Source organism: Anarhichas minor, unplaced genomic scaffold (assembly GCF_050575085.1).
Source record: "Anarhichas minor isolate MPS153535 unplaced genomic scaffold, ASM5057508v1 ptg000051l, whole genome shotgun sequence".
In the NCBI taxonomy this organism is placed as follows: Eukaryota; Metazoa; Chordata; class Actinopteri; order Perciformes; family Anarhichadidae; genus Anarhichas; species Anarhichas minor.
The window spans coordinates 5,182,422-5,207,736 of NW_027466497.1; the positions used below are offsets into that span (position 1 = coordinate 5,182,422).

At 43.7% G+C, this 25,315-nt stretch overlaps 2 protein-coding genes across 5 annotated transcripts; both read right to left on the bottom strand.

Annotated features, from left to right (window-relative positions):
* Positions 1-101: 101 nt before the first annotated feature.
* On the bottom strand, positions 102-5,685 carry sh3bgrl3 (SH3 domain binding glutamate-rich protein like 3). The gene is made up of 3 exons (XM_076112865.1): positions 5,547-5,685; positions 3,630-3,797; positions 102-2,853 (listed from the first exon to the last, which is right to left on the bottom strand). The coding sequence occupies exons 1-3, from the start codon at positions 5,589-5,591 to the stop codon at positions 2,788-2,790; spliced, it is 279 nt and encodes a 92-aa protein (XP_075968980.1). The 5' UTR covers positions 5,592-5,685; the 3' UTR covers positions 102-2,787.
* A 1,679-nt stretch (positions 5,686-7,364) lies between these two features.
* Positions 7,365-23,769, bottom strand: tent4a (terminal nucleotidyltransferase 4A). 4 transcript variants are annotated; one of them, XM_076112645.1, is made up of 13 exons: positions 22,036-23,769; positions 19,079-19,202; positions 18,329-18,375; positions 18,118-18,238; positions 17,276-17,383; positions 15,844-15,972; positions 14,660-14,873; positions 14,335-14,461; positions 14,080-14,183; positions 13,561-13,742; positions 11,986-12,144; positions 11,741-11,794; positions 7,365-10,639 (listed from the first exon to the last, which is right to left on the bottom strand). In XM_076112645.1, the coding sequence occupies exons 1-13, from the start codon at positions 22,860-22,862 to the stop codon at positions 10,481-10,483; spliced, it is 2,355 nt and encodes a 784-aa protein (XP_075968760.1). In that variant the 5' UTR covers positions 22,863-23,769; the 3' UTR covers positions 7,365-10,480. The 4 variants fall into 4 exon arrangements, with proteins under 4 accessions (XP_075968760.1, XP_075968759.1, XP_075968762.1 ...); XM_076112644.1 differs by having other exon boundaries at positions 11,621-11,794; positions 22,036-23,757; XM_076112647.1 differs by lacking the exon at positions 22,036-23,769 and adding an exon at positions 21,719-22,010 and having other exon boundaries at positions 11,621-11,794.
* Positions 23,770-25,315: the final 1,546 nt, after the last annotated feature.

The following is a 25,315-nucleotide window of genomic DNA, read 5'->3' on the forward strand; positions in this document are numbered from 1 at the left end:
CCCTTGTGGGTGTGCAAATGTCCCCGCACTATCTTGGTAAATGTTTCCATTAAAACAAGGACTATATGAACAAGGACTAAATGAAAAAACATACAGACATGTAGATTCAACTCCCATTTTATTATTTTTTGTTCACCCATAAATCATTTTTCACAATCTTCTTGGAAGACAACAGCATTTTAGTCCCTATTTTTCTTTTTTTTGGGCCCAGGGGAATTGGTCCAAAAGCAAAGCAAGAGAGAGACATGGAATGTCTAAAACATGATTCATAGTGGATATACATCAGGCAAACATCTACAACCACCAACTTACAAAACACTGCACAAACATTGTGTGTGAAGGCCGTCTTTACCGGGGATCCCAAACTGTGACAACACAATTTTGAAAGCAGGGGAGAGGGTTGACAGAAGAGTTAGAGAGGAAAAAAAACACGTAGTTCTTGATTTAAAAAAACAACTAAAAAAGACAAATAACCCAAAACATGAACATGATATATAACTGAATGAATGTGCATACATAGAAGAGAAAATAAGTAAAGCCTTCATGTTTCCCATGTGGCGAGTGTTCCCTAAGGCCAGTAAGACTGAGTCAGCTCAATTTAAAACACACCAGCGTTGACCTTTTTCTCTGTGTTCAGAGTGAGGCAGGGTGTCAGTGCATAGTCACATTACTGCATCTTCATGCCCGGGACAGTCTGTGAAACTGTAACATTTGAATAAACAGGAGGAATGACAAGCTACGTGGTTGAAAAGCGAGAAGATTCACATCTTTTCCGTCTTATCATTTACAATCGACATGGAATGCTCCCTTCTAAGTGTGTGCAGTCAGTCAGCCATACGGAGCCTGAAACAAAGCTTCTAAACTATACGGATTATGGAAAACGTAGAAGATAACAGGTAAGTGCTAATAATACGGTGAAAATCCACCTGCAAAGATATACATTGGCACCTATTGAGTAAGAAAAGTTGTTCATTCTGCTCTACTGGGTGCTAAAATCAAGCAGCTAACTACTGAAATGTTCAACCACACCAGGCCCATTGGTGACCATTGTCACACATTGTTGATTCCAACAGGGGTCTCATTATTTGGATATTTATATTCATATATATATATATATATATATATATATTATTTTAACTGTTCAATTATGTTTCCTGTAAATTGGATTTCCTCTCATGAAAGTATAAATGTTTCCACACTGAACAGTATGTTGGTTGGGGAATACTGAATCCATTTTTTTGTTGCCTCCGCAGTAAAATGTAAATAAACAGATTATTGTAATTTGTTGATTTCAACTGTAGTATGTTAATACCCCCGACAGGCACAAACAATACATGAGGCATGACCTCATTGCACTAAATAGAAGCTACAACTGGTCACCAATTATAAATTAAAGGAACAGTGTATAGTATTTAGGGGAATATATATCGGCCATCAGCCACCTACACGCTTGACACGCGGGAGAAGTTTCAGTTGGTTGCAATCTGCAAACCTCACCACTAGATGTCGCCAAATCCAACACACTGCACCTTTAATGCAACAATGTGTACGATTTGAAAATGTCTGATTTCTGACTGATATATATATATATGAGTATGTAAAAAAAAGACACTGGGGCTGATGGCAATTTACAGACATTTGCAGGACTTAGCTTAAAGGTACCCTGTGGATTTTTCAGTACAAGTAGCGCTACGGACAGACGTTTTTACAAGCGGGTCCCCGCTTTGTTCTTATCACGCACACAAGCAATACACACTCCTGCCACCAGTGTCACCCTACACAGATTGACAGTCGGTGGCGGTAACGCGCAGAGAAGAGTAACAATTTGTTCAAAAAGTCGGAGAGGAAGAACACTGCCTGCTAGCAAACAAGTATGTAAACAATATACGATATAAAATGTATTTTTTTTAAATCGTCTTTGCAAATGTAATGAAGGAAATGTACCCAAGACGTTTGCGTCCTTAATGCGTCTGAATGTAATTTTGTTTGTTACCTTTGTGTCACAGACAAGCACAAGTGTGTGGCTTAATTGAAGCAATTTGTACTTTTAATATTTGTCAAAAATGTACATGTTTTGAGTTCTGTTGGCATTATCGCCATCAGATTAACGTCAGATGAGCACAAGACGTCAAATGTTGCATGAAGTGACCAATGGACCAAAATTACAAAAAGCTGTCCACGCCAAAAAAAGGCATCTTTCAGCAGCTCCAAGTCTTACGATTAATTGGGTTTCAGGACGTTACAGTCCTTGCTACTTCCCAGTGCATTTGCATCAACGTGAAGTAAAAAATAGTGTGCGGTCATGTACAAACATGGGAACTGGAAGGCTACAGAGAAAGACGACAAAAGTAGTTAAGACTGAGTGATGACTGTGCGTTTGGTGTGCAGAGGATCAGGAAGATTCTGGGTTGAACGTTGTCATCCAGATTAGTTTAAACTCCAGCGATCATGTGGCCGCGGCCGAGAATAGTCGACCTAATTACCGCACATTTAGACACCCCATTGCTTCCTGGGAGCACTTAGTAACACTAGTCTGTCAGACGGGGAGAAGGTCAGAAAGAAATCAAAAGGAAAGAAGAGAAAAAAACAGATTAAGACTGAGTCTAATGGAGCAGTAGGGGGAATGTGTGTCTTCTGATTAATTAGATATTTGGCATTCTCCATTATGGCATTGAAAGTGAGTGGATACTGCCAGTGGAGCAGAGAGAGACTGGATGAAGGGCGTCCATTAGGGCACAGGGTGTGAGGGGATATGGGGTTAAGACTGAGAATTACACTCTGCATTTCTCACGCCATCTTCAGAAATTGGTCGACTGTATCTGCTTCCACCGCCTCAGACAACATGTCGTAGTCCTGTGGAGAGGAAGAGAGACCATCAACAAACACACACATTCTGATACGACGGCTGCATGGCCTCAGAATTGGCAAAAAATAAAAAATAAAGTTTGTAATTTATGTTGAACAAAGAGCTCAAACAGAGCTGCCATTTCTTTACTAAAACCATAATAGTTCATGTAGATAAATCATCTTAAAATGTTGATTACATTTTGGGACACAAGATGACCGTTATTTTGAAAATATTAGTGTGAAACCTGCAGGAACTGTTATTGGCCACTTGGGGGCAGCAGAAACAAGCTGTCACAAAACACCTTTTAGTTTGGTAATGTGAACTTGTTGGCCAACGTTTATGGTCAAACATAATTGAGAATGCATTTTAGTTTTGGGGGAACGTCATTTTTAGGAGACAGGACTGCACCATTAGACCACCATTACATTTTTCCTCTCGCGCACCCCCTAGAGGCAGACTTTGGGAATCCCTGGTCTAATGCACAACAACACACAGTTGTGCACGTGGGTGACAGGTACACATTACTGCCAGTGGTGTCACATTGTTCCACTAAACAACAGTTCGCAGGTTGAACACTTGGTTATAAGAGAATTGTAAGCAATGTGTATTTAATATGTATTAAAAATGACTTTTTCCAGTTGAAATATAAACCTGTGCGTTCTTTCTTGTGGACAATAACTGAGGCGCATTTCTTGACGGTTATCAGCTGTCATCCATGCCGAGACTTTTATGACTAGACTGTTGGAGAGTGCGTGTGCGTGTGTGTGTGTGTTCTCCTCACCCCACAGTACTGGTCTTCGTTGAACAGCTGGGGAGGAACAGCTGACGGGTTCCCCGCTTTGCTTCTCATTTCCTCACAAACCTCTCTGCCCACAGAGATGTCGATGAGCTCGAACTGGATGCTTTTACTTTCAAGGATTCGCATCACTTCTGCCTGTTGAGACTTCACCTGACAAAATAAAACACACAAGGAGACCATCAGAAATGTAATGAAGCCCAGCATACCAACTAGGAACCAGTCAATTCATACAACCCTTAAAACTTGAAATGTCATGTCTCCTCACGGGGAGGGACATTTACACTTGTTTCGAGGCATAGTGCTGCAATAGAAAAGCAGTGGCTTTATCTGGCTCCTGGGTGATGATTAATAGACCTCGGGAACGCTCCGCTATCTTTTGGGGGCAAATGAGGAAGTTGGGAGGGCGTTTCGTAAAGTGACCACACCCGAGCAACTGCAAACACACAAGCTGGCGTTTAGTTGAAAAGAGGAATTGCTTTTACAAAGCTTCTCTGAATCGTGTGAAGTACAAAGTTACAACAGTTGACAAGGTATATTTGAGTGATTGGAGTGGAAACCCTTCTTGAAGCGCTGCGTGTAGCCTGTATTCAACTTTACTGATGTGTGATTCTGTCGCAGAATAATCTATAAGATGCATTAAGAGAGGGAACACATTTCAAACTTAATAAAACCATTTATAAAGTAAAGATAAAAGGGATTTATACTTGAGAACGTAGGAAGGACAGTCTTCGTAAGGTCTAAATTAACAAAAATGTTAAATATATATATACTTTATAATTTATAATACTTTGATAGAATACAATAATAGGACAGATTAATGTGGCCGTGCAGCTGGTGATGAAGGCAGCAGAGAGACTTGTAATCGATCACCATCTTCCTCTGGCTTCAACAGAAAACCAGACATCAGCAGCGTTACTGCACGTGAGGGGGTTAAACGCTCGTGCACGTCACTGGGCTTTTTCACAACATGATGAATTGCTAAAAAAAACAAAAACCTAATAGGTACCAGATGGTTGGCCCAGTGCTTCGTCATATACACTGTGTTCATACTGCTGCAAAACTTCACGACAAAGTTAAAGTATTTAAGAGTTTCCTGCTTAAAAACTAACACGTGCATCAAATAATCAGACTTTTCCTGAATTAAAGGGTCCACTGGTTAATTCGGCTCACACATGAACTACCAGGCAGCTCTTACTGGAGTTACTTTTCAGATTTTAGTCATTGTTCTCGTGCTCGTTTACCACCAAACTACAGTAACTACAAGATTAGGGAAGTTGAGCTCCTTACAAAAGATACAATTCCTATAAAACAAGTGTTATTCAGTGTAGTTAATGTATTCGGACACACATTGGTGGTAATAAACGCCTTATCTTTATTATTTAGTATGCAATAGTCATGAAACATTAAACTGACAGATTACATGAAGTTTGACGAACAGGAAGCGGATACCCAGGGTCGCTACACTTTGCGTCAGTATTACGCGTAAGTACGCAAAGTGTAATAAATATGTATGTATGTGATACATACGGTCCATATTTTGAGGAGACATTTCTGCAAAATAAAATAGCTCGATAGAAACAACTTCCTCTAACGTGCCAACAAAGAGGAAACGAGGTGGAATCATGCATCCTGGTTCGCCTTTGCAAGTCCTCCATGTTTTGTTTCACAACTGATAGCTTTCGTCTTTATTTAGGTAACGCTGACGTTACAATAATAACGGTATAAATGGGCGCTGACCAGCACAGGCCCGCTGCACTGTTAGTCAGGAGGAAGCGGACTGACTGATAGGGTGCTGGGTGTGTCTGTCGGACTGAGCATTGGTACCATCGTTGGCTGCAGCCGGAGCTTCAAGCACAAACACGCCGTTTACGTTCGTTAAATTGCGGCCACTCGACTCACCGTCCGGGAGGCAGTCACGGTGGTGTAGTACAGTTTGATTCCCATCGCTGCTGCAGGTCCGTGCGTTCCTTTTGTGTATCTGCTGAGTAGCTTTCTCTCGCTTGCGTCAAGCTCCGGTGTTATCGATTAACAGCGAAGGAAGTTCAATAGTATTTTCAAAATAAAAGAAGCAAGGGGGGAAATTAAATACAAAGTTGGATTTTGCAAAAGTCAAACGCAGAGGAAAAACAGTAAAAGGCAAACATGAGCTGAAAAATGAGCTGATGGGTTCCTGTTAATGGATACGTTCACATGGTTTCAGGTGTGTTTGAATACAGTCACATGCGTATATGTATAGTGGACGTTATTGGTGTGTATTATTGGTCACCGTTTCATTCCTTCATGACAGGAAGAGATCTCTTCATCAGTGCAATTCCAGTGCGAGACGACAACTGGTGTAAAACCAGTTGTTAAAAATGCATTATGCATTATAAAGGCCAAAGCTAATGTGAGAATTCAGCAGTCTTTTAATACAAAAATACAAATGCAATACAAAAATAGGATGTCACTTTGGAGCACAAAGATCTGACACAATTAATTGATTATAAATTGTTTCGAGAGAAGCGGCATTGGAAACGATGACAGGAAGTGATTGCTTGTGTTCTGGTGAACTTGACTCTACTCTCCCCTTCAGATTGAGGATTACTACTGGCTGCTCAATTTAAAGAGACAGTGCAGAAATTTTAAACTGTATGCACCGCACACTGAATATAATCCTGATGGATTATTAATCTGCACATTGTGATTCATTTTTTCTTTCTTCCACTCATACTTCTCTTCTTTCATTTTCTCCTCCTCGGACATTAGCCCCCTTTCTTTTGCATCTCAGTTTGTTGTTTCTGGTCCAACCCAACCCAAAATCTGGATTATTTTTACACATTCTTCATATTGTGAACATTCTTTAGTCAATATTGTGTCGATTTCATCCTCTTTGCTTTACACACTGTACAGTTTACTGCAAAAGATACATTTTACATATTTATTTTATTGTTGCTACTTTATATTTATCATTCTTGACTTTAGTTTCTGTTGATTTTCTGTGAAAATGCACCACATTTCTAAGCCGAATAGACACAATTCAAGAAATTGACAGCATTAAAGAGATAGGCCCTGAACACGGATCCATATGACTCACAATTCAACGCTCACTTTGTGGCCCTTTCACCTTCATCCAAAGCTTTTAGGTCAACGAGGTTAAGACAAGTGGACCAGGATCCTCAATGTGAAGCTTGGTTTAAGGGGTTAAAGTCTACTTTGAGTTTGAGAGGTTCTCCCAATTCAGCACCAACAGCAGCACACGAGCACCACCCAGTGTTGATGAGAAGAACCACATGTTGACTGAGGAGGATACCAGAGCCTCTCAGACACAGAGGGAACTAAACTACAAGAGTTCAGACTAATTGGAGATAAATCAAGAAGTTAAAGCTGCACCAATCGATATATTTTCATATGAACAATGGGTCAAATGACTCCGATAACATTAAAGGTTTCTAGTCGTAACAAACCTATGAGAATTATCACTTCTCGTCAGCTCTACAGTGGTTTAGTCTCGTTTTACGTGCTGCACCTTCCCTGGTTTGCTCTGGTAGACCCACTGTATATTACCGGCACAGCACCAAATGCACAGAACAACATAGCGGAGACCGATACAGGGCCTACATTTGCCAACTCTTTGCTTATATTTTTACCATGAGAGCTTTTGTTGTTTGTTTGTTGTATTAATGCAGCATTAAGTGCCCATGTGAATCTGTCAACACACAAAACAAAACACACGCTGACTGGCAGTTTTAAAATGTTTATTAAAAAATAAAATAGAAAAAAATATATTTACATAAAAATGTCAAAAAAAAATAACGACAACCACAAGCTGGGCAGTGGTTCCCTCCGGCCACCGGTAGCTCCGTGTCCATTCAGAGGGCCACTGCTCACATGAATCAGCCAGGACAAAGAGAGGCTGCCGCTTCTCTCTAAACAGCAGCCGCCAGTTTAAAATCCCTCATTGTATCGCAATGGGAGGGAGGGAGGGAAGGAGGGGGGTAATATTACATTGCATCTACATGTACGCAATAAATCTCAGCGGTCCTGGCCACTCTCTGTCGCTTCCTTTTCACACCACATCTGGAGACGTGAACATGGAGAGTGAGGCGCACCGAGCCGCTGAGGTTTGAATCCATACAGACTTCCTAGGATACTGCATGTCAAGTCTTTTTTGCTGTGTGGAGATGCAGGCAACTCTAACCCAGTAGACAACCTTCCGTCACCAATTTCATCTTTTCAGCCTCTCATCATTGCTGGTTATAAATCGCTAAAAAGCAGACGTGGCTGTCAGGGATGCAGCTGGAAACTACATTCACCTTGTTATCCAATTGATAATCAGGCTAGGAGTGCATGGAATTTAGCATTTCATGCGCCAACGCGATCACCTCCCTTTGGATGGAAACAATCCCCCGTAGGGAATAAACAGGGTGAAAGGGTACGATGGTATGTCTGGGCACATCTAAGAGAAGTCTGTGGCTTCCATAATGATTGTTATTTGGGTCAAATCATTAAACGTGAGAGGACTTTCTCTATCTGGACGTGATGAGTAGCTCATAATCTGCTGAGCCATCGGTCAAAACCGAAACCCTTCATCTGAGATTGAGTTGACGCCAGGTGCGGTTTTGACTGTGGGGTCAGAGTTGCCATGGTTTAAAAGATGAAAAGGGAAACACAAATAGTGTAACAGTACTGAACAGAGTCAAAGAATCGTTGGTGGACACTCTGGCCCTTCTGAAGTGCACCTGCAAGAGTGCAAGTCGCTCTCTCGGGTGCACTTGGCTCACGAAGCGTCTGATTAAAAAGCGGTGGTGGCGAGTCATGAGTCTCGATACGTTCTCACACACGTTTCACTAGGTCACACACACTACACAGACCCAGACCCAACCGCCCACATCAACATCCCTCCGTACGCTCCTCACGTGTGACTGACGGATGTAGAAAACTCGACTTTGAAAACATATCAGGACCTTCATACAAACACAAGGGGGGGGTCAGTGGATGGACTTGTAGTTCACATGAGTTGACTTGTAAGTCTTGACAGTCAGTAACATTACTCCAGTTCAACAAGCAGGGTTTTGTCATTTTGGGGAGAAAACTAAATAAAACGGAAAGAGGAGAGTTGACACAATAATTAGAATAATCCACTTGCATAGTAATAACACCAGCGTGTGTAGTGTTCTGGGCGAGTCACGTCTGCAGGTGTGTGTGTGTGTTTGCGTGACACGTTTGTGCTCGCGGAAAAAACGACGTACGCACACTCCGAGTAAACACAAAGGAAGGCATTGCAAACAATTGGCGGAAGTACCTGGCAATCAAATATACACGAGATTCCTGAATGGAATCAAAATATGAGTTCCCTTTCACGAGGGTCCTCGGTTCAAGAAGACCCCCGCTCTCCCTCCCTCCTCCTCCTCCGTCCAGGACCATAGAGGAGGAAACCGTATCGCTAAGCATCTTAGTGTTGTTGTGCACTGATTTACAGCTGCGGGCAAGAGTTGACCTCAGCCCTGGGATCAGATTTCCACAACACACGCCCCTCGAGTAGAGATTCCTCTGAACCTGGAATCGGAGGCTCTTTTGTCTGCACTCTGACTCTAATCTTGATCTTCAAATTCAAGTTAGATGAGCTGTTGCCTTCTCGGCCCCAACCCTCCGACAACATGTAATAAAAAAAAGAGACGACCACGGAAATGAAAAGACACGAGCATATATGTTTAAGAGAACGGGCTCTTTCAGGCCAAAACTCTGCAGTCGGGAAGCTTTTCTTTTTAAAAAAAAATCGCCTCCGGTGGAGAGAAAGATGGACGACACAAAACTAGCAGGTCACTGCCCGCCTTCCCCCGAAAGACCAAATACGGCAACAAGCACAGTCCCACAAGGGACACACGCACAGACATACGACCTGGAGGCAGCACTGCTGAAGCTCCATCTGCTCAGGAGCGACCTCTTCTGGGCCAACACAGGATTACATCCTCAACTCTGGCTTCTCGGGATATCCCAGGGTGCAACTTCCATCCTTCCCACTTCCCTCCAGGAAGCCTGAGACAAACTGGACCGAGGAATATAACTTCCACGAGGAATTTCTCGTTAACCTCGACCATTTTCACAAGACTGATGGAGGAAAAGGGGAAGGAATCTGAAGGTAAGAGCTCCGTATCCCTTTCTGTTCCCGCTTCTCTTTATCAAACAGAACAACACAAGTAAGACAGGGAGAGAAGAAGAGATCGGGGGGGTGGGGTGTCTTTGAACCGGGGTCTATCTCGACCTGACGACAGACAGGCGCACACACACACACACACACACACACACACACAGAAACAACGACTCCAGAGATGCTGCCTGGGGAAAGGTTTCGTAAACAAAATGTAAAACTCTACAAAAATAAAACAACTGTATAAAAATGCCTTTACATATACACACACAAAATTAAATAAGCATTTACTTTAGTTCCAAAAAAGAAAAATAACATTATTGCACAAATGAAAAAGTGTATAAACTGTAAAAAAAACAAAAAAAGTAACACTGAACCACGGGCAGCTTGGCTGCAGCGGTCGAGACGAGGTCAAGTGGACTTGGCAATGGCTTCACCGCCAAGTCTCACAAAAATAAACAAAAAAGACCTGAAACAAAGATGAGGTTACTGAAAGTAACGTAATACTGAAATTACAAAAGTCATGCGGGAAGAGACAGTAGGAGGAAGATGCAGAGCTGGGGGCTGTAGTTCCATCTCACGGCAGCCCCAGAGTGAAAACTGCTGGTCTCTGGTCCTCCGTCGGCCTGTCTGTCTGTCCGTCCGTCCTCCCTGGAGACAAACGCAGAGCCAGGAGGGGAGAGGAGAGGGAGCCCAAGAGGGGTTCCTATCTGCTGAGGCTGACCGGGAGGCTGTCCCTCTTTCTGCGTCGCCAAGTGTTGCGGTGGTACTGTGTGTGACTGTGTGTGTGTCCGCGGTTAGCCAGGACCGGGTTGTTGACCAGCGGCGGGTTGTGGAAGCCCTTCACGTTGAACTTGGCTCCGTTCTGAGGCGTGTTGGAGAGAATGTACAAATAAACCTCCAACTTCTTTACTGATGGTGCACCAACAACTACATAAACTATGCTGCTATGTCATGCTGGATGTCACTGCACTAACCAATCAAATGCATGCACTTACACATTGCTGGTACAACACGGATCATTGTGAGGGCTAAAGAGATCTTAGCTGTTTAAATGGACATAAACATTTTGTGAAATATGCTTTTTGAGAGTTAGATGAGAAGATTGATACCACTCATGTGTACATGCTAAATATGAAGCTACTGCTAGCATACAGTTAGCTTAGCTTAGCGTAAAGGCTGGAAACAGCTAGCCTAGCTTACTCCATATCGAACTATTTTAAATGTTGTATATCATTTGATTAATTGGTACAAAAACAACAACTGTAGGACTAGCCAGTTGTGGTTTTAAAGCGGATTATATTCCAGACAATTAGCTGGTAAACAGATTATTTAACATTTGGACAACGCCAGGTTTAGGGGGAAACACTCCGTTTTCAGTGCGTTTGCTAAATTAAGCTAACTTCCCGCTGTCTGTGGTTTCATAACTAACGTACAAATGTGAGAGTGGTTTCAATCTTCCCATCTAACTCTTGGCAAGAGAGTGAATCAGCGTATTACCCAGAAAGTTGAACAATTCCTTCAATAAGCCAGCAGGCTGAAAGAACTCAAAATTGGATTAAACTGTTGGTCCCTGTTTTTGTCATTTCCACGGCAGATGTTGGAACATCAGTCCACTGAGCAGCAGTGACGGTGTTTACAGATCAGTTATGACTACAGATGGCAATTTAACTTTTTGCGAGTGCGAGAGAGACAAATCACACACTTGGCTGAGAACGGAAGAGAAACGGAGATGAGAGAGTGTGAACTTGTGTGTGTGTGTGTGTGTGTGTGTGTGTGTGTGAGGCAAGTCTGCCTCGACAGTGCGTTTGAGTGCGTGTGTGTGTGTGTGGCATCCGGCGCCTACCTTGTGTGTGTGGCTGGAGTGGGGGCTGGGCGGAGACTGGGGGCTGGAGGGGGCGGGGGCATGAGCATGGGCTGGGGGGGGCATGTGGAAGAAGGGGGGGAGCCCGGTGTCTATACACACCTGTCTGCCAGGTATGGAGTGCATTGCTAGACCAACGGGCAGTGAGATGCGAGCCTGGAGGACCAAAGGGACAATAATTAATATCATATATAATTAATAACAATAACAACAGGAAAGAGCAACATCTTGGTCTGATATTTTAGATATAGTTCTCTGAACACTACCTAAACCTGATCCACTACGTCATATTGTTTCCCCTCATGATCTAAGCTGATGTAATCCCGAGTGCCTGTGGACGTTCCTACCTGTGAGCCTGGATGCAGGAGGAGATGGTGTCCTCCCATGCCGGGCTTGCAGGTGCCCATGTTGAGGCCCGGTGGCAAAGCCAGGCCCAGAGGAGGGAAAGACGGGTACGGCGGCATGGCTGGAGGAGGGACGGGACACGGCAGCGCTGAATCGGAGTCCTGGCGAATGACACAAAAGCAAAGAGAGAACGTGATGAGCAAGCTTGAGAATGTCTTGTTGTTGTTGTGTAGTGAAAATAGCACTTTCTGAAATGACAGTGTTCGTTGTTCTTCAGGAACGGCTATGTGATGCCCGCCTCCACATGTTGCACACGACACACCCTTCATCCAATATGTTTAGGCCCCAAGCAAACAAAGCACCCGCTTAGCTTCCTCAGCTTCTCCTTACACGTCTGCAACCTTGTGCTCAGTTTGACACGGTCATGGAGGAGGCCACTCTGTCTTCTGGCTCGCTGTATGCAGTGCAGCTGCATGGTTTATTTCGGAATATGATTTGCTACATGGCTTGTGGGCAGACTGGCTCTCTCTGTATGATCTCATCATTTGCAAAAGCTCTCTCTCTCTCTCTCTCTCTCTCTCTCTCTCTCTCTCTCTCTCTCTCTCTCTCTCTCTCTCTCTCTCTCTCTCTCTCTCTCTCTCTCTCTCTCTCTCTCTCTCTCTCTCTCTCTCTCTCTCTCTCTCTCTCTCTCTCTCTCTCTCTCTCTCTCTCTCTCTCTCTCTCTACTCTGAACGTCCTGCAGGAGCTCCAGCACATCGGACACCTTCCATTCGTCATCTTCTCCCCTCTCGATGGCTTTCATAAAGAGCCATGTCCTCTGGCATCATGACGCCACTCCAAAGGCTTCTGAGCTCCTAATATGAATTTCACATTCATCATATAGCTGCCTCAGTGCACTAAACCGGGTAATGTATTCACCGGAGTGAGCTTCAGTAGCTTTGACATGCAGGCATTCACATTGAGACCCTTGCTTCCAAATCAGTTTTGGAGTACATAAACTGTAGCGTCATCATTGCCGTCTATGTCCTGCTAACGCCTTTACAGCCGGCCCTGTTTTTAGGTAAAGTTCTCTCCCTTGTAAAGGACATACATGCTATGAATAGCAGTCCTATACAAGCATTATCTTCTTTAAACTCAACACTTCTCACATTAACCGTTTTACACGGATGATTAACTCATCAACCAGGTTCACACTTGTAGCTAATAGTGCATTGAAATTAGATTTGTGGGGCTTCCATCAGATGGGTTGGACAGGGAAAAAAAGGTGACGCTGCATGTAGTTATACCAAGTGGGTGTCTGTATTACTCCATTACGTTGGTTGTCCATTACATAATCACAACATATTCGTTGTGCCAGACAATATATCAAGAGTTAAAACTGCATATAGGTCTGCAGTAATTTGTCATGACGTATACAGAAGTAGCTTTTATGTGGATTAACTCTTCATGTCAGAATTCACTTGACAACTACGGTATCTTTCAATCTGTTGAGCTACAAAAGGCAGAAACCACACCGAGTGCTGTTTCCAGTGCGTGCCTATCTGCTGATCACACGTGTGTGCGTGTGTTGTTCTTACGTTGTCTGATCCAGACAGCGAGGAGACGGAGGAGGCGGAGGAGTGCTGCTGGGGGCTGGAGATGGACATGGGCGAGTCGGCGCTGTGGGGCGACACCGATTCTCTTTGCTGCTCCTCCGTCCCGACACCCCCGCCAAGCACACAGGGCTCCCGCTCCGACACCGGCTCCTTGGGAGGTGAAACTGCAAAAAAAAAAAAATAAATAAATAAAGGATGGAAGGTTCAGTAATTCACAAATTTGACACACTCTGCTCTGTGGAATTTATTATTCATACATGAAAAGTTTAGTTTTTTTCAGTAGAGTGGTGAACTTTGAAAATTCTTCTTTTAATAGAATTCAGTGACTTCAAATTCATTGAAGCGGAAAACATGAGTTTTATAAGATGTTTTCTACGTATCAGAGTGAACCTCTGAACCCTGTACTCCTCATACAGTCCTGGCTTCAAATGATCACGGAGAGCATAAGCAGTTATTTCTTCACTACTCTAGATTTGTATATTGAAGTCTGAGGAGTCGTACCTCTGTTGTCTGTTCGCGCCAGATCCCTGCCCCCCCACTTCTTAATGATCCATTCCCTGTAGTCGATAACTTCCTGGGTCAACCGGATTATCCTCCCCAAGGTGCTGCAGGGAGAAGAGAGAGAGAGAGAGAGAGAGAGAGAGAGAGAGAGAGAGAGAGAGACACAGACAGACAGACAGACAGACAGAGAGGTTTAAAAGAGAACCACTTTTATTCTGGGTATCTTTGGTGCTGTTGAGTGGATTGAATGCAAACCTTTCACAGTCTTTGTTGGGATACGACCGTGCAAGCGGCGACACAGCATGACTCAGCACAGTGTAGGCATAGTCAAACACCTGCTTGACATGCATGGCACCATAGGAGCCCCTCCCCACGTCATTACCTGCATGCAGTAAAGACGAACACAAACAGAGGTACATTTTAAAAGGGTGGAAGAGAAACAAGATGGCGTCGTAAACTCTATGGCATGACAGTTCCCCAACAACCTCATTTTGAGTTCACTGTAATCGTTGTAAACTTGCGACACACACACACACACACACACACACACACACACACACACACACACACACACACACACCTGGGAGAAGCGGGTCCTCTATGCACAGCGTGGATGGTCTGTATCCATTGGTCATGGCCTTCATGATCTCCTCTTTGGCTAAGTATGCGCCTCCACTTTTGATGCGGATCCCAGTTTTCAGGTAGTTGAAATGGCGGCCGTACAACTCGAAGAACTCGATCAGCAGCACGCCCAAATTCTCACTGGGGTTCCTGGCATCGATACGAGGATGGAGCTGAAGGGCAAGCGCAGGAAGACTGGATTAGTATGTATAGAAAGCAAGTGTTGCTGTGCATTCATTAAGATTATAGGGCTGTCCCTATATATACACTTTTTGGAGCTTCGAAGCTTAAGAGAGAAATATATCACCTCCTCCTTAACCTCCTTCTCTCTACCAGCATTAGTCACCTCTCATCCTTCACTCAGCCAGAGAAGCAGTCAGATATATTACAGTTGCTTTGAAGTAAAAGCTCTTTCTGCAGTGGCTTCTTAACACGTGGAGCATCCCGGTCCGGTCTGTGCATTAAACGGCTGGGGGGGAGGGGGGGGGGGCGACGACGACGACAACACAAGCTGTCAACTTTCCTCTTAACTCGTGGCCATTATTTACTTATATTGTGCTTTACTTTGCCATCATTGTCTATTGAGAGATGACAAACATCTTGTCACGGCTTTTCCTTTTTATTGAAACGAAAATCACAAAACAAATGCACAATAACTCCATCAGATAAATCACAGAAATAGGAAATGAGCTTATATGTTGAATGAATGAATAAACTGTAGCCTAGCCAGTATATCAAATAAAAAAACCTGTCTGTCGCTCTCCTCTGGTACAATTCAGCACCCGGGACAGCGCCGCAACAACACACACAACAAACAGCGCTATCTGGGAATAATACGACATTACTATTCTGTATTTCATGAGTTACTAGTGATTTTTAGAGTAATCCATGTACAACACTGGATATGTGGGAAGCTGTTTACTACTAATTCTACTGTGCATGCTGTTATTGCTACTACCATCAGTGTTGGTGTTACTATCTTCAAACACACCGTGGCCAATACACTACAATACTGCAGCACTTTCATAGCACTGCTGTTACCTCTAAGCTCCAGCGTGCAGCTGCGGCGGCTGCTTCCTTCCCCTGGGATGCTTCCTGCTTGTGCAACATGTTTATGGGTTGCGTGTCTGCGTCTCACTGTACCTGTAGGAAGCTGATGACCATGAGGATCAGGCTGTACGAGCTGATTCCTCCAGTGAAGACTTCGTTTAGATCTCTCTGCAGCAGAAACTGCTTGAGGACAAAGATCAGGTAAGGCAGCACTGGATACATCTGAAAGCGGAAGAAGAGACGGATGTGAGAACGGTGGATTCAGTCAAACTCTGGGTTAGGTAACGGGAAGAGAGCGGAGGACAGAACCCTTAAACGAAACAAAAAAGTAGATTCAAATGAGCAATTACACTTTCCTTTTGAATTTAAGTCAATTTAATTATGTTTCGATTCAGCAATTATTAGGTAACCATGAAATATTGATCATGTCATGTGTATCATGTCATTTCAGTTCATGCAGACATTAAAAAATAAACGCCAAGGACTTTCAAGTACGTTTTCAAGGACTATTTTGACATTTTCAAGGACTTCACTCAAAGGAAATAATTCATTTTTTTTCATTTAACATAAGTAAATGAAGTGATCAAAGTCTGTCTCTCGCTTTTGGTGAACTGCTATTAGACAAAGCAGTAAAATAAACACCTAAATGTGTATTTTGGATGTTTTCTTTCCAATATTCTGAAACAATAAAGAAACAAAAAAACAGCCCAGAATCTTAAAATCGAGCACCTCATGAAAACCAATGTTTCGCTCATGGGGTGTCTCCCCTTGAGAAGTGAGACCACGACTGGCTGCATGGAAATGTGACCCACGAGCTTGAACTTTCAGGTTGACCTCTCAATGACTGCACTGGAAGCCGTCACACCCACCACCACCGGAGTGATGCTGGCTGTGGTAGTCGACCGCAGGCTTTCAAGCTCCGACACGTAGACCCAGAAAACCATAACACTAAAATCAACAACAGAAAATGAAAAAAGGCCAAGACTCGCTGGAACATCAGCTCCTGGAATTCCTCTCTTGCGTTAGGTACCACCACCGAGACTAAAGCAGGCAGAGATCTTTCTGTCGGAGCCACAGTCACCTCCGCTGAGTCGATTTGGCAGCAAGATCTTCAGCCACGCGCAGACTCAGCGTGAGTTAAGAGGATATTATTCTGAGCACAGTTGCTGGGGTCGGTCCCAGCTTCACTTTGGAAATGAGAAGTGCCAATTCAAGATTGGAGTGAAGTTAAAGTGTAATGCTTTTAACTGCTGGCTTGCCTGATTCACAGCGGGAATTTCCAAAGTAGCTGTATTTAGACCCCACTGTAAAATGGCAATTATGCGACTCCTCTGGTGGTTTTTACTTAAATACGTCTACGGGACCTTTTGCTGCTCTCTTCCTCCATATCTGCGTAGTACGCAGTAATGTGCGTTGTGGCCGGATTTCTTCAATTCACAATCCCCGTCTGGACTTGTGTGCATCATTTCATTAAATAACACTATGAAAACAATGTGCATCACCAATACAGGTAGGTGTATCTCACCTTAACATAATCTTTAATGAAGCTTGCCGCCTTCACTCCAGTCTCCACGTTGAAGCTGATGTCCACCTTCACCTCGGTCTCCTGGTCGGTCAGCTTGATGATTGGCACCTGAATGGAGAGACGGAGACGTGAATTAGCAAACGTTACGGTGAAGTCACCAGCTGAGGACACGAAAGCCATCTGTTCCAACTGACAGCCTTTGAGACCCAATCGCTAATTAAAAAAAATGCAAAATTAATGTTTTAACTTCAAACAATAGAGAAAAACGACTAAAAGAACAGACAGAAGTAAAGGGGGAGAATCGTTGACCTGAGGGTGAGTGGCTGATGACCAATTTTACATTTTTTGGTGAACTAGAGCTGCTTTTGCAATATTATAGTTGGCACATACTGTATATTTACAGGTCAACAGGAAAAAGATCCCCACACAACTAGCAGCGTGTGCCATGTATCACGCAAACAGATGGACGACACTAATTGAGTCTCTTCTTCTCCCCTCATGGAGGTAACGAGGTAACGAGCCAAAGCTTTACACATCCTACTGACCATTTAAAAAAACGCAGGCGAACTTTTCTCGGAGTGTAATAAGTGCTGCCAAATGTTGGTTTGGCTGCGTTTGTTACAATCCGTTCCCCATTTACTGGGACTGTTATGTTCTATTACTTACCGTGAAGAATTAAACCTTTTGGGGGACCGAAATTAACTGTCGTACTATTCTGTGGTGCCAGATCATTGCTCATCACTGAAGGTGGGATATGAAATCCTCATTTTTCTTCTAAATTCTCCGGTGTGGCTTTATTTCGGGCCTCGATGTGAACACAGGAACCGGCCCCGGTTACTCACCGTGGCTTTGTCCAGCACTTTGATGGAGAACGGTTCGGCCACGTTGTGCTTGCGGAGAGCCTGTTCCAGCTCTTGCAGCGGGGGGCGCTCCCACTTCCCAAACACCACCAGGTCAATGTCGCTGAGGGAAAAAAAAAAACATTCGGGACGTTAAATTACTGGCCAGGAAAACACACCAGGGATAAAGTTTACATTAATACTAGCGTCTTACCTTGTTGGAAGGTACAGCCCTGTGCTGAAGCTGCCAAATATTTGGACCTGGAAACAACAATGATGAAGAAATATGAAAATGAGCAAAAGTCTGAGTAGTTCATCTGTTAAAGACAGAGCTGGTTAAGGATTGAGAGAGTTTGATTTTGGGGGCATTACGGCACAATCTATCCACTTGAAGAGAGCGGCTTCAACCACAGGTGCTTTCCACAAGCACATTCATTTTCAGATTCAGAAAAGGTTTCCATCTATGCAAACTATCAAGAACTCAGTATTCCCACTTCAGGGACAGTAACGGTGCCAAATTAAGTACACAATAGTTAGAAAAAAAGTCCTTTTGGGGTCTGCAAGTGAAAGCTCTCCAAAAGGAAGCAGAGTGGAGTTCTCTCCCTTTCCGTCTGGTGAATACGACGAGGCCGGAGCACAAAGACAGGCCGGGATAATAGGCTGAAATGAAAAGGGAGGCTGGTACAAATCAGGGGCTTGATCCATTTACCCGACACTCTGGCTCACGGTGGGAGGAGGGAAGAGTGGCAGCCAACAAATCACCACTGCGTGTGTTTTACATGATGAAGTAAAGAGAGGGGCATTACATCAACACTACTTCTCAACCAGCTGCAGGGTCCTCCAGCTCTATTTAGAAATATTCCTTTGAGAGACGTCGTCTCAGGATCAGTTGCCTCCAGAAGGTCACTGGTCCCGACCAAGAAAGAGTTCATGACTTGTGTGTGTGTGTGTGTGTGTCTCTTACATCTGCAGTGGGCCACAGCTCCTTAATGATCATCTCTATCCGGCTCACCACCTCCTTCCTCATAGCTGCTTCCTCCGGCCGAGGAGACATGAAGTTGTAGAGGTCCATCACCTCCTCGTGGAGTCTAAGAGGGAGACGGGCAACGGTTACTCTCACCTCAGTCACAGTTATTATGCTCCACACAGAGCAGGACGACGCCTGGATTGAGAGAAGGAACTGTACATGATGTGAAATATCTCTTTTCATTTTGAGTGTTTCACATTTCTTATTGTGAAGTTATACACAACTAACAATCATATGAGGGTATCTTCTAAAAAAGACTGACTTACGCATTCACACATTTTTGGCTTACAGTTTGGAAAAAGATTTTAAAAAAAACCTCTCCAGATGGCCCAAGATATGCCTCCTTCTTATCACGGTGCAGGTTAACCCCCATCAGCCCAGAGCCGAGGAAGCAAAGTAACGCTGCTGTATGCTGCATGAGTTTTGATAGCTGCTACTTTACTGCAGACCTGATCAGACAAAGATCTAATCTGGTGCTGTACTTGTGAAAAAGGTAAACGGAGTGCATTTATGTAGCGCCTTTCTACCATTCATACACTGTGTGGCTGGCCTGCCCATTGGGAGCCACTTAGGTTTTAGTTTTTTATTTAACAGTACGATGTGCAAACAGGAGCCGCCGGGGAAAAAATTGCTCAAGTGTGACGGAATAAAGAAGTTTTTTAGGATCACATATCATTTGAGTCCGAGCCTTTTTCTCTAACCTAACCGTAATACTACACGTAGCCCTATTCATAACACAAACCACAGAGCTTAACATAACCACGAGAAATAAGACAGAACAAAAGTGGTCACGGTCTAGGTTTTTGTAGAAGTCTTATCTTACCATCAGTGAGGATATGTGTTCCTCATCAAGAGACAGGTACAACACACCTTTAAGGTTTTCTGAGGATTTTAAACCCTCACAGAGCCGACATGGCCCTGAGTGTTTTACTCAACTTTAACACAAAGGCCCCATCACCCAGTACGCCTGAAGTCACAGGCTTCATAATCATCGCCCTATGGTATGGTTTTGTGTTCGGGCTGAATGTAAAGATTTCTGACCGGTCAAATGCTTTACAACAGTGGAACTCTGTTCAACCCTGTGGCCATTCATTTTTCTAGGAACGCATACCATGATGTCAGTGTGAAATACAGAACAGGGAGACTGTCACAATCAATTACAAGAGCCCTGGAGGATACGCAGTCAGCCCATGATGTGCCCACTCTTTGGTTCAAAACTCTCTGCCAGCAGACCAGGGTGTTTACATGCCAACAGCCCGCCATGGTAATTGTTGGGCCCCCCACAGTCAGAAGAAGAACTGCTGTTGCAGCCATCCCTGAAAAAATAGTTTAGGGTCAAACATAACTTTAGGACCCAGTGTTAAAGTAATAAACAGTCTTCAAAGGTGCAGTACATGACCAGAGTTTGCTATCCTACTCTGATCTTCACAATATCAAGACAGCACCACCACACAAGTATTAGCATTTTCAATCTGAAGGGCAGATCCCTCTGTGTGTGGGACTTCAAACAGAGCCCCTGGAGGCAAGCTACTGCAAGACTTATTAGTGCACAAGCCAAAACTTGCATCAGAAAAACGTGTGCAAACACAAATACCCGAAGAAAAGGACACCTTTTTATTAATTCACTACCTGCAGGACGCAGTATTAATTAAGAGGTTAGATGGGTGCAACCAGCCATTGCAAATATCACAAGGTCCTGCAACACATCTGGGAGTTCCTCTGTCATTTCTTATGGATGAAGGCTTCTGTCAGAGCATAATACCTACCATGATAACATAACAAATCATATTATATTCAGTTACACTGCTCTTACTACACCAACAGTGTAACGTTACGTTACTAGATATGTACAGTATGTCCCAGCCTGTCTGGGACATATCTTATGTCACCCTGAGAGAGCTCCATGAGGAACAACCTGTGAAAAGAGAGTAAACCATAACTGTACCCAGAATAACCAGAGTTTAAAAAGGCCAACTATCCAGAACTTTAACACAATGAATTCAAAGAAGACTGCACAACTTAACGTATTAATAAACTTCACTTTTGAAGTAAACTGTAAAGTGAAATGAAATGCTATGAAAACTACTGAAACATACAATATCAATGCTCCTCCTTTAAAGTTGTATCATACTCTAAATGTAACTTTTATGATCAAGTCATTAGGAATAGTTCAGGCACATAAATACACCCAACATTAACATAAGTTTAGTGTTATTCAACCCCATTAGCTAAGACCTGGTCGTAGTATTTTATAATTATTCCAGTTAGCTATTTAGCGTTTTATATTTCATTCGGCTCACTCTTATTTGCTTGACGAAAGATTATTGATTTAATTTTTAAAATTGCTAGTTTCCCAACTTCAATGTGGAGACAAAAGGGGAAAAGCTGTTAGCTGAGCTAGCTTTAGGCTAATCAGTCATGCTAACGGTAACCAACGGATTACATATCCGGTCAAAACCTTCTAAATAAATCTCCAAACACTACTAAAGAGTACTTGATGCTGTGATTATGTGTATTGTTATACACTTCCAATTAATGCATGTCTTTTAAATCGTACTCATCAATAGTTAGTTGTACATTTTTTTAACGGCACAGTTCAAACTTGAGCAGACAAAAATTTCAGCACTTCCGGTCTCTTTACGCAACTAATCTAACGGTAGCTTTTTTTTTTTTAGCTATCCAGCAAACAGCCCAACTCCAGTTTACGCTGCTAACGTAGATCGCGTTTACTGCGTTGGGGAAACGAATAGCTACATCACGTTGGAACATCATGTACAATGATACTTGACACATGCAACAAAATACAAATCCCCAACGGCTTTTTAACAATTCAAACGACAGATGTCAACGTTAACCTTCTAAATCCTAAAAAGCAGTGATAAGTGTTCACTCACCCGAGGACCCCGGGGCTGTACTTCCTCGTCTTCCAAGGCGTCCAAGTGCTCGCGTAATTGCCATTAGTGCAGTTTGAAAGCAAGTAATTCATCCCATAAGTGCTCGCTTTGTTGTCAATTTTCCTCCGGCCCGGGTGGTGATGGTTGTGTGTGTGGTTTACAGGTAAAGGAGAGGGGTGGACCTGATGGCGCTTCACGCAAATCTGCTGTAAATTAAAAGCCGGGTGCTCCTGTTGTAGGTGATGATGATGATGGTGGTGATGATGGTGGTAAAGGTTGACATTATTGTCCATGCTGTCCCTCACGTTGAAGAGCAGATTGGCACCCCCGACGTTTTTATTGACGTTGCCCGGTGCATTTCCAACAGTAGTAGTCCTTTCGAGTGAGCAGCTGGAAGAAGGCGGACTGTCGGTCCGGGATTCCTGCGAGGACGACGACGACGACGAGGAGCCGGATCCTGGATCAGCTGCGTGCGTCGCGGTGAAAGAGTTGTGTGTTACATTCCCGTTGGACAGCGCAGTGCCATTAATACTAGTAGTAGTGCCGTTTATGATGCTGCGATGGCTACTGCTGCCTTTGCTCAAACCGGCAGTAACGTTACTGCTGCAAATGCTCTTCTTGTTGCCCGATGCCACCACCGCGGTGGCCACATTTTTTAAAACATCCAACGCTGCGTAATTCACGCACTGGTTGTGGTTCTGGTTGTGGAGCTGGTGGTGCTGAGCGGAGAGTGTCCGTACTCCCTGAGAGGTCTCCCAGACGTGCATCCATAAGGCGTTCGCAGGTCCTTTCTGTTCGGGCTGAATCCAAGCTACCCTCGGATCCATTCAACTTCTCTCTCTGGTAACACCCCCTCCTACAAGTATAGCTAACGCACGCTACCGAGCCTGCGGCCTGGACCTCTCAACGGGCACCGCTTTGTCCGGGGTGACGAAAAGAGAAGTATTTAAACATTAAACCGAACTAGGAACCATTGAGAAACTGTCCCCGTTACACCGCTAGCTGGGGAAAAAAAAAAATGCTAGCCGTTTCCTACGGGAATTCAATATGGCGTATTCGCTTCAAATCTATGCGCATGCGCACTACGAGGGATTTCTTAAAACCCCCATACGCCCACACCTTCCATCCCTCCGGCCGGTTGATGAATTGCACGGCATACATATTTCCTTTTCTTTTCTTTTTTGAATACATATTTAATTGCACAACAAGTAATGAAGTCCACGGTGAATCGTCAATAATGAATAAAGGGTCCTGTGGCCCAGTGGCTCTTGAAGCCTTATAAAGACTACTCTCTCTTCAAAGGGAGGAGGGAATGGGTGGGGGGGTTCATAGGGCATCCCTATCAATATGAGGCTGGGCATATTAACTGTATAAATTCTAGTATTGGCACATATGAAAAAAAAAAATCACATATCTATGAATATTCAAAGCTGTGGATTTGGGGTCCATTAAGGGAATCTGCCTGTCCTGGTAAGCCCGGCAGAGAAATACCCACACTGTAAACATGTGAAACCCTAGAAATGATAGGAAACATTACTCTGCAATACAATTTACATAAACATTAGACAGAGAGGGAGACCATATTGTGTTGTCAGCTGCCACCTCACATACTGCCAGGGGCCATAATCACCACCTCTGGCCCTTGAAATGCTGCTCACATACATACAAACTCTGCATTCCACAGGGTAACACACTGTTTTTTTTTCCTTCACTGTCTAAGCGCAAATGGAGCTCCTTTTTTCCTGTTTATTATTCCAGATGTACTCTGCTGCCCCGTGGATCCAAACGCTGATTTTCGAGGGGCAACACGCAGCAGGTGGTGTTGATCATCCCACACTCTGTAAACCACCCGGCCCCAGAAACAGCCATCTCCCAGCCCATTAGGCTCTGTGATGGAGCCGAGGCAGGCTGGATGAGGACTAACCAGTATACCTAAAAGAGAGTCTTGCATAATGCCCGCCCCCAACCCCTGCTACTCACGTGCAGCATGTGACAGAGTCAAGGAAAAAAAACCCAGAGCAAACTATGTGTCAGCTAGGATATGTAGCTCTCTGTGTAATACACTCAGACATACAGTATACACACAGCTGCTCACTCCTGCTGCACGCCTGTGTAAATCTAGGCTCTTCTTCCCATCTCCCTCTATCCGACGCTGTGTGAAACACAGGCGTTGTGAGTGTAACACCAGACTGAATAGGTTGTTCCTCTCATGTCTCATGTCACAGTCTCGGCTCAAGCCAAACGGCAACACTGACTGTGTGCCAGTGTGTGTGTGTGTGTGTGTCATTTCAAGGCTGGTTTGCCTCATTGTCATTGTCATTGTCATTGTTTTATGGGATTACCACATTGGTGGCAACCGGACCATAGCTGACAGATGCCCAACACACACACACACATATATATATATACAGACAGAGACAGGGCTGGAAAAGTCAACAGGCTCTCAGGCATAACAGTAATAGCAGATAATATTAAGCAAGCATGCAGTAGTCTGAGACTGCATGTGGCTTGAATGATAATGAGGCTGCAGCATGTTCCACATATTTAACCCACATTAGTGGAGAGCTGTATTTTCACTGTTCTATCAACAGCTATTTCACATTTCTACACATGAACATATTGCCTGTGGTGCATCAGACACACTGGGGGGTTTATACAGCAACAAACAATGGACCCAGCTCCTGGAGGTTCAGAACTACAAATCTGGACCTGCAGTTCCAGCCAACCTGCGACCAGAAAATGTAAGAAAAGTAACAGCTGGCTGTTTAGACCTGAAGCCATGCTGATGTGTGACATATACCGGCAAGGAAAAACATAGCTTCATTAATTTTAACACTTGCACCACCTGCAGGCAATAACTGAGGTTCAACGTTTGTTTTAATGCATTGCTTATTTTCCATTTTATTGTATTTTGTACATATTTTGCTTTTTGGATATCATGCTTTTCACACATTTTAAACCAGCAAAACATGTATTAACCGGAGCATGTTTTCTGTGAAAACACACACAAACAGTCCCAAAAAAGGGTAAAAATAACTTAACATTGTAATTTCACCAAACTCTGCAACGACTTATTTTTTTAATCGATTAATACATTTTTTGCATTATTAAATAAAAGTACGTACTTTGTTCTTCAATTTTTTTTCGTCCAAAAACTCCAGAAAAACAAAAAATTAAATAAATGTATTATATTAATTCGGTTTTAATTCAGATTTCCGTTGTACTTAGCTCCACCCCCTTCACTTCTGGTTGCAAAAGGCAAGATGGCTACAGCAAAATA

Excerpts from the sequence above, each read along its gene's own strand:
- sh3bgrl3 (XM_076112865.1), bottom strand. The coding sequence starts at position 5,591 with ATGGGAATCAAACTGTACTACACCACCGTGACTGCCTCCCGGACG. Across the intron at positions 3,798-5,546 it reads CCGTGACTGCCTCCCGGACG|GTGAAGTCTCAACAGGCAGA; the intron begins GTGAGTCGAGTG and ends TTATTTTGTCAG. Across the intron at positions 2,854-3,629 it reads ACGAAGACCAGTACTGTGGG|GACTACGACATGTTGTCTGA; the intron begins GTGAGGAGAACA and ends TCCTCTCCACAG.
- tent4a (XM_076112644.1), bottom strand. The coding sequence starts at position 22,862 with ATGGATCCGAGGGTAGCTTGGATTCAGCCCGAACAGAAAGGACCTGCG. Across the intron at positions 18,239-18,328 it reads GGGCTGTACCTTCCAACAAG|CGACATTGACCTGGTGGTGT; the intron begins GTAAGACGCTAG and ends TTTTTCCCTCAG. Across the intron at positions 17,384-18,117 it reads AAGTGCTGGACAAAGCCACG|GTGCCAATCATCAAGCTGAC; the intron begins GTGAGTAACCGG and ends CTCTCCATTCAG.